Source organism: Lactuca serriola, chromosome 1, assembly GCF_051521515.1.
Source record: "Lactuca serriola cultivar US96UC23 chromosome 1, Lser_US96UC23_V15, whole genome shotgun sequence".
NCBI lineage: Eukaryota > Viridiplantae > Streptophyta > Magnoliopsida > Asterales > Asteraceae > Lactuca > Lactuca serriola.
Genome location: NC_136408.1, coordinates 103,924,383 through 103,933,633, shown reverse-complemented (window position 1 = coordinate 103,933,633; position 9,251 = coordinate 103,924,383). Strand labels below are relative to the sequence as shown.

The window sequence follows — 9,251 nt, the reverse complement described above, 5'->3', positions numbered from 1 at the left end:
TTAACAAACTAAATTACTACCATGCATTAATCATTTTCACAATTTGTCAATCTCATATCCAAAATGTATGATTTCCATCAAGAACACATGGAAGATTTCCGTTGACCAATTGACCAAAACATCGAATAAAGTTAAAATAAAATAATAATAATAAAATAATATTAATTTCGCATCCCACGATTTGGGCAAACATTTGAAAAATGTGATGGATCACCACAAATAAAACAACTTCTCCCGGAAACAGGCTCACCAATGGCCGACACAAATCTCCCATCACCACCACCTCCGCCTCTTCCACCACCACCGCCGCCACGACCACGGCCACCCCGCCTGGCGGTGGTTGTAGCTCTTGTAGTGGGGACACTATCCTCCCAACACCTGTAATAAAGACTTAATCTGGTAAGCTATATATATTAAAGTGATTTAATTTACTTAATACAGAAAGAACGACTTATTAAATAAAGTTAGAAAAACGAGGCTTACAAAATTGCTCTTGTTTTCTTACTTTAATATTTTCCAATTAAGCAAAAAAAAAATTATTTATTTTTGAAAATAATTTTATGGAGAGAAAATTAGCTTACATAAAAGACTTGCAACCCTGTGTCTGACAAGTGTAGAACTTTCTTCCCCTGTTAGCTTCTGTGTTGGCAGTTCTCAAAACACAAGGTGCACCACAAATAACACAAGGAACCGGTGTATCTCCTGCATTGCCAAATTACCATTTTACCCTTTTCATCCCAAAACTCAAGAGATAAGATAGTGTGGTGATTATCACCAAAAGAAATTATAAAAAGCAAAATCCCAAAGAGGTAAATGTAAATCCCTTTTTAGGGTTGAAAGGAGGTGGTGTCTTGATCTCTTCATCTCTTGTCTATGCAAAAGACAAAAATGCCCTCCATATTGAAAAAAATAAATAAAAAGATGCAAGAAATGAATACCATTATTTGAGTTGTTGAGTCTTTGAGATCTTGAACTACGCGATTGAGAAGTTAGTGAATAACAATCACTTGAAGAATGTCCTGTTTGATGACAAAAACTGCAACTACTCTGCTGATTATTATTATTATTATCATTATTATTATTATTATTAAAATTAAAATTATTATTATTATTATGATTATTTGGAGTAGTAGTATGAGAAGGCGTAGTGGTAGTGTTAGTGGCTCCTCTTCCTCTAGCTGAAACAAAAAATGACAAAAGGTTTAGTAAACATGTAGTGTTGAAATTATTTATTTATTTAGTTCAATACATATAACAAGGGTATTTTGGTCTTTTCAATAAAATAAGGAAGATGGAATTGAAAGCCAAACATCTCCTATAAGGTGAATAGGGTAATAATAGTAACAACATGATTCATCAGCCTATGAAACATTTTTATAAAATTTCAGCTTTCAGCTTATTAAATGATGTAAGAAAAAATTAAAATTTAGGTGTATGTCCATTGTCATGTCATATTTAATTGATATGAGGTGAATGGGACCCACAAATTTTATATATCTTAAATTACCAAATCATTTAGTTAAATTATCAAGCTACCACTGAAGATAGTGAATAATGTTATAAAATATTCAAAAAGCTAGATGGTAGGGGCCCACTGAATGATAATAATAATAATTATATAAACATTATTATGAAATGTTAATAATAATTAAATCACCACTATAACTTAATTACTAATCATTACAGAAATTAATTAATAATAATAATATAATTAGGTCAGCCTAATTTTAAGTTTAACAAATTATTGCTTAAGCCACTCATCACAAATTTTGGAAGTTAGGTCATCCAGCTAATAAGTCATCTGAAATGAGTAAAAGGACAAATTTACCCTCGGATATGTAAAACGACGTAATTACCCCTATGAATTGTCAATTTTATTAGATCAAAAGTTTTATTATTGATTTATTGTTGCCATCACAATTTTTCTGCAATTGAAAAAGCTTTTCTCATTTTTTTTAATACAAGGGTAAAATGGTCATTTTACACTTGGAATCGACTACATAATACCTGGTATGCTTGAAGGATTTCGATGTCCAGTTCCAGATATTTCCATGAGCTCTCTCAGAATATCATCACACCCACCAACACAACCTAAATATCATTAATATTATAAATATATTTGCAGATTTCTTTTTTTTAATCTTCAAAACCATTTTATAAATTTATAATATTAAATATTAAAAACTAAACAGAATACCTAAATGATTGACATTGAAATTAGGTGGTATTTCAAGCCTTCGAAATGTAAACTGGATCTTCAAAATAGGTCCTGTGAAAAAAAATATATATAAATATTACATCACCACAATAAAAAGACAAAATGACCATTTTACCCTTACATTCCATTAGATAAAATAATAACCTGGAGTGCATGTATTGCAAACAGTTGTGGTGACAGTTGCTTCTGATAAGGATCCAGGAAGCCAGATCACATTTCTACACTGCATTAGTAGAGGATTAAATCATTAAATTAATAAATATAAAACAAATTTATTAAATAAAATGATTTTTTTTTTAAATTATTTTTATTAAAGACTCAAAAAAACACTTGCCTGTGGAAAACCCAAGCAACCAACCATGTACTTTCCATCCTGTAAGGTAAGTAAAATAAATAATTTATTAAATTGACATTTTATAAAAAATAATAATAATAATAATAATAATAAATAAATAAATAAATAAATAAATACCGGTTTCTTTTTAAGAACCATATCTGAATCTTGACAAACATCACATTTCCGGATTTTTTCTCCAAAATTCTGTTGCCCTGTTCCTCCAGCATTATTTGTTCTAGATATAGAAGGGTAAAAACGTAAAAAACCAACTTTATTTGCATGATAAAAGTCTAAAACATATGAACAAAGTCACAAACCTGTCAAAGAATATCTCCAAGGCTTCAAAGAGTTTTACTTTGTTTAACCTTGCCTGAAAAATTAAATCGTTTCAAAAAGTCAACTAGTCAACACATCGAAATGCAAAAAGTCAACATAATTTGATGAGTATACATAAGCTATATTTCTTTTTGAACGAGACTAAATTACCATTTTACCCTTACGTTTCAAAAAACGAAAAATTTCACAACATTAATATCATGATTAACAATATTTAATCGATTTTGACATGATAGGAGCTGGAAGGAAAAAAGTAAAAAGGGCAAAATAGGTAAACAAGTATGTTTCTTTTTAGAAAGGAAAACCCTTCGAACGAGACTAAATTACCATTTTACCCTTACATTTCAGAAAACAAAATTTCATAATATTCATATCATTATCAACAATATTTAATCGATTTTGATGTGATAGGAGTTGGGAGGAAAAAAGTAAAAAGGGTAAAATAGGTAAAGAAGTATGTTTCTTTTTTGAAATGAAAACCCTTTGAACAAGACTAAATTACCATTTTACCCTTACGTTTCAAAAAACAAAATTTTACAACATTAATATCATTATCAACAATATTAATCAATTTGATATGACAAAAGTTGAGAGGAAAAAAGTAAAAAGGGTAAAATAGGTATAAAAAAAAGTTAGTGTCAACATACATCTAAAAAGCAATCCTTCATCTGCTGCAAACAAGTAGCAAGAACATCATTTTTTCTTTTGTTGCCTTCACTAACTGCTTTCATATCCATTTCCATCATGCTCCTAAGATATGGTTTCCATAGCTCATACCTTTAAAAAAAACATATAATTATAATTTAAAATAAAAAAACATAAATTTAAAATAACATTAAACAAAAAGGTAATCAAAATATATGCCTTATTAGACTTACTCACCCCATATCATCATATCCCATAACTAATGCCTCACCCTATAATCACATCCAAATTCACAATCAAAAATAAATAACAAGAATAAAGAAAGTAAAAGAAAAAAATTTATATTATTTAAAATATTGGATATAGAGGAAAATGAAATACAAGATTAGTTGGCTTGAAATGTTGTGATTCTTTAGTAGCATAAAACCGATCAGTTAGCTTTTTAATGTGATCATGCATTGTTGCATCTGTACCAATTCCTGCCTAAAAAAAGACAAAAACAAATGAATAAATAAAGTTTTTTTATTATTTGAATTTTGAAAAATAATATTTTATTATTTGATGTTTAAATACAGAGGCTTACCTTATCCATACAATCTAAAAGATCAGCTTCACTTAAGAGGGGAGGTGGTCTAGTAATCCCTGACTCAAGCGTCAATGATGTTGGAGTAAACTGTAACATTTTTTTAATCAAGTTATTTGAAACCCAAAAAAAAAAGTAAAATTACATTTTTGGCCCCTGAGTATAGATGATACTTTTAACTTTGGTCTTGAAAAATTTTCTCTTGCAAATTTGGTCTTTATTTGAAGTTTTTGTAACGCTTTAGTCATGTTCCAAATAAAAATACTACATTTTTGGGGACAAAATTGCAAAAAATCAGATATACTCAGACCAAAAATAGTAATTATTCTTGGAACAGGGACCAAAAATGTTACATGGACCTCAAATAAAGGCCAAAATTGCAAGAGAAAACTTTTTGGGACCATAATTGAAAGATAAATACTTTTTGGGACCAAATTTGCAAGATAAAACTTTCTGGGACCAAAAATGTTACAAGGGCCTCAAATAAGGACTAAAATTGCAAGAGAAAACTTTTTGCGACCATAATTGAAAGATAAATACTTTTTGGGAGAAAAATTGCAAGATAAAACTTTTTGAAACCAATATTGCAAGAGAGAACTTTTTTGGGACCAAAGTTGCAAAAATCAGCTATACTTTGGACCAAAAATAGTAACTTTATTTGAAACAGGTACCAAAAATGTTACAAGGGCCTTAAATAAGGACCAAAATTGCAAGAAAAAACTTTTTGGGACCAAAATTGCATCAATCATCTATACTCAGGGACCAAAAATAGTAATTTTATTTAAAACAGGGACCAAAAATGTTACAAAGCACCTCAAATAAGAACCAAAACTACAAGAGAAAACTTTTGAGACCATAATTGAAAGATAAATACTTTTTGGGACCAAAACTGCAAGATAAAACTTTTTGAAACCAATATAGAAAGATAAACACTTTTTCAAACCAAAATTGCAAAAATCAGAAACTCTCAGGGACTAAAAATGTAATTTACTCAATTCCAAATTATTCATTTTGCCAAAACACAAACCTGCTGTCCAAATGTGTAATTTGGGATAAGTGATCCACCCCATGTTTCAAATCTGTAGACTTCCAAATAATTTTTCTGTATAAATGTTTCAAACACTCAACATTAAAAAGCCTTTAACAGATTACATAAAAAGCTAAATTTAATAAAAAATAATAAAATAATAAAATAAAACTCACAGCAACTATTGTCCTCCCCAATGCTGAAAACATCTCTCCAGCAATATCGATTTCTACTGTGGTTTCAGCTCCAACAGCAGGTTGAGAAACACATGCCAAATAATGTCGAACAACCAGCTCATACAGTTTCTACATCAAAGATTTTTAAAGTTAATGTGAATTTACTAAATTACCCTTGTGATGTTTCATTACTATATATATAATATACTTACACGATGATCCTCACTCCAACCAGATTCACCAGATGAGTATTTTGTAGGGTGAATGGGAGGATGTGCTTTGTCATCATGCCCACCATTGGTTGGATTTTTCCAGAGTCCTGATGAAGGATCTAATAACCTTTTCGCATATGGGCCCCACACCGGATGCTCTTGTTGTTCTTGTACAAGTATCTTTAAGTAATGTGAAATTACTAAACTACCCTTTGATATTGGAAAATAAATAATAAGAAGAAGAATTTTATTTAGGGTAAAAGATGCTTACATGTAAATCGGTTCTTGATGAAAAAGAATCGGTTTCTGTTCGTGGGTAGCTTATGAAACCAGATTGATAAAGATCTTCTGCAATCTACAAAAAAAAAAGAAAAAGAAAAATGAAATATGAGTTCATGTATTTATAAAGAAAAAAATGTTGATTGAAGAATTGAATGTAATGGAAGGAAAAGAAACTAAGGGAGAAGTGTGATTAAGTTTTTTCGTGATTTACAAAAATGGTCCTTGTAGTTTCTGTTTCTAACGTGTTTACTCCGAAATTGGAATATTTTTCAGTTTTGGTCCTTGTTTCGAGGTTTTGGTCCATGGAATCTTGAAATGAAGAGAAAAATTGATGACACCTTAAAAAAAGGACCAAAATGTTTGGATTGTGGACTGAAAAGAGTAAAATCAGAAAGCGTAAGGACCGTTTTTGTAATTTACTCTAAGTTTTCTCCTCAAGTTGATAAAGTATTTGGACACATCAAGAATGGATGGAAATGCAAGCATAAAGGGGCGAAGGACAATTGATTTTCTACATCATTTACAAAAATGGTCCCTGTGCTTTTTGACTTTTACCATGTTTAGTCCAAAATCGAAACATTCTTTATTTTTGGCCCTTATTTATCAATTTTGGTCCCTAGAATCTTTAAATGAGGATCAAAATCGATATGAAACATTGAAATAAGAACCAAAACTGAAAAAGTTTCGATTTTTGACTAAACTCGATATAAATCAAAATGCACAGGGACCATTTTTGTAATTTACTCTAAGCTTTCTCTTTGAAAGGAACTCCCTTATTACAAATGACAAAACTAACCTTCATGGTTTGTTCAGAACTCATCCTGAAATAACGTGAAGCTCGTTTCTCTAGCTCAATAGTGTTCAAAGGGTGTGGAGGGTATTTTAGTCTCTCCTGCTGCCTAACTTTTGTCACCTGAAAAATAAAAATAAAAATAATTATTTATATTTTATAGTTCCTATGAACTCATTACAAATTCAGAAAAAATTACTGCTTTTTAACACTTACAGTTGCTATGGGTTCTTGGAGACACATTTCATAAAGTAATACTGCACATGTGTAATCAAACAAATGCCCACGCCTGAAATTTAAAAAATAAATAAATAAATAAATAAAAGGTATATCACTAATATTTAAGAAATTCATAATAAAACATATAAAAGATTGGAAAATTACATCCAATTAAAAGTAGAAGTGCCTTCATCAGCTGTATGAGTGCACTGAATCTTCCAAAATTCTTCAGGTTCATGTGCTTGTATTTCCCAATATCTTTCCACAACAAATCCCAATGTGGGAAACTACAATAGACAATAATCATAGATGTATAATTTTTTAATTCCTAAAATACCCTTACATCATCTTTTGCACCAAAATGGTGTAAAGAATACCTGACAAGGACCATAGCTTAGAACAAGGCTTCTGCCATCTGTAGAAAAGTTAAAAGCAAATGCATCTTTCAATAACATTGTTTGAAATCTTGTAAATGAAGCACCAATTCGAAGATCTATTTCCTGAAAAAGATTCCAAATTGGTATGATAATTCAATTATAAAATTCATGGATTTTGAAATATGTTTTGAGGAACACTCACTTGCCTAACATCAACTGCATCTGAAAATAACTGATTAGGGCGTACAAGATTTTGTACAGCTTGGTGGATTTCCCTGTTGAAGAAAGATTAAAATTTGTAGTTTAGATGATTGAAAAGAGATGAAATGAAGTGTTGAAAGGGGGATTTGAGTTTTAGAGTTTAGACCTATCGATTAATGAAGAGAAACGAGCCCTCCATATATCGAGACGAGAATTTGCATTTGAGCAAACTTCCACGACTTCAAATGCAATGTTTTCTCCTTCTCTATCACAATCCAGCCACAATACAAGCCATTGACATTTTCTCGCTTCCTCCTCCAATGTCTTTTTGATGTCTAATTTGTCCTTGATTACATAACATAAGCAAATTCACAAGACGATAATGGTTTCAGAGGATGAACACCAAACAAAACAGATTCAAAATTGGGAACGAAATAACCAAAACAAGTAGAGAATCCATAAAGCATTTAAGTTGAAAGGAAATTAACCCAATTGAAGTTTCAAGGTTAAAATGTAGGTCTGGTTTTGAACAAACAGGAGATCAGATGATGAATATAAGAACAATATGTAGTGTATTGACCTCGGGGACATGTTTGCGGATGGGTGCTTGAAATAGATCGACGGGGTCGCAAGAGTTCCACTTCCGATAGCGGCTTTCAAACTCTATTTCCATTAGATGTCCAGTGACGGATGTGAACATCATCTGACAAGGCTGTCCTTGAATCGTGTAATTGAACTCGAACACTTTGTTGTACCTTGACCTCCCCTCTCGCATTCGTAACCCCTGGCCCCTCGATAATATTCCTGATACCGTCTTTGCCACCGACGGTTTCTCGGCTACATTCAGCACCCTCATTGCCCTCCCTCCGCCGCCTCCCGCCGCTATTTTCCGGTCGGAGAGTCGAATCCGACTATTTTACTGGCTCTCTGTTCAAAGTTCAAACCCTTTTGGGGGTTTTAGACCCAAATCCTCTCTTTTCCCGCCTTTGTGCTTGCTGTTGATGTTGTGGCGATTTGGGTTACATGGGATGGGAGAATGTACAACAAGTCTTTCCGACCCAAATTAGGTGCAATGTGATATTTTTTGAAAATTATTTAATTTAAATAAAAAACTTCAATTTTAATAAAAAAACATAATATTTCATAACTTCAAATTAAAAAATAAAAATAAAAATATTACATTTCATTACTTAAAAAAACATAACATAACATTAAAAAAGTCATAAACACTTGGAAAATAAAAATAAAAATAAATTTTAAACTTACAAACATAAAAAAACACACATAACAACCGATTAAAAATGACTAGAAATTTTAAACCTACTTAGCACAACGTCTTTTAACGTCAACTTTTCATCGTCAAAACAATTTCAAACTCATCCCCGGTCATGTGTGTTGTGTCTATCATTAGTATTTCCATGTCACTATCTTTTTGTTTCATATGCTCTCTTTTGGAAGCAATTTCTAAAATTTGTTCATTCTTTCTTTTATCCATTCACATCGCTCCCTATTTCTTTCAAGTCATTTGAATCTACCGTTTTGCCTTTGTCTTTGTGTTTTGTTTTGTCACATCCCATTGTTCAGGAATGTGGTGTAACTTAAACATGTTCGTCATCATTGAGGCCGGTCCTAACGAGTATCCAATGTAGTGTGGTCAGCTTCGAATGTTCTATCGATATGTTTGTCGGATGTTTTGCTCTTTTTTCCATTTTTGGTTATCTTTCACGATATTCCAGAAGTCAATAAATTTGAAAGTCTTATTGTTTTCTTTTTGGTACATTTTTAGAGTTTTCTTCAAAATCACTTTATCACTTTCTTTGCTTTTCCATTAACGTTTCATGTTGTTAT

At 31.2% G+C, this 9,251-nt stretch overlaps 1 protein-coding gene across 1 annotated transcript; it reads right to left on the bottom strand.

Moving 5' to 3' along the window:
• Positions 1–8,430, bottom strand: TOP3A (topoisomerase 3alpha). Its single transcript, XM_079034115.1, has 24 exons — positions 7,984–8,430; positions 7,570–7,748; positions 7,405–7,477; positions 7,203–7,325; positions 6,991–7,112; positions 6,823–6,895; positions 6,613–6,729; positions 5,806–5,889; positions 5,535–5,714; positions 5,323–5,451; positions 5,147–5,221; positions 4,120–4,209; positions 3,918–4,019; positions 3,774–3,808; positions 3,539–3,668; positions 2,873–2,925; positions 2,691–2,790; positions 2,553–2,591; positions 2,363–2,441; positions 2,198–2,269; positions 2,008–2,091; positions 939–1,178; positions 582–702; positions 1–378 (listed from the first exon to the last, which is right to left on the bottom strand). Exons 1-24 carry the CDS (start codon positions 8,257–8,259, stop codon positions 162–164), a joined length of 2,793 nt encoding a protein of 930 aa, XP_078890241.1. The 5' UTR covers positions 8,260–8,430; the 3' UTR covers positions 1–161.
• Between the last annotated feature and the right edge of the window lie 821 nt (positions 8,431–9,251).

Excerpts from the sequence above, each read along its gene's own strand:
- TOP3A (XM_079034115.1), bottom strand. The coding sequence starts at position 8,259 with ATGAGGGTGCTGAATGTAGCCGAGAAACCGTCGGTGGCAAAGACGGTA. Across the intron at positions 4,210-5,146 it reads ATTACACATTTGGACAGCAG|TTTACTCCAACATCATTGAC; the intron begins GTTTGTGTTTTG and ends AAAATGTTACAG. Across the intron at positions 1,179-2,007 it reads AAATCCTTCAAGCATACCAG|CTAGAGGAAGAGGAGCCACT; the intron begins GTATTATGTAGT and ends TTTTTGTTTCAG.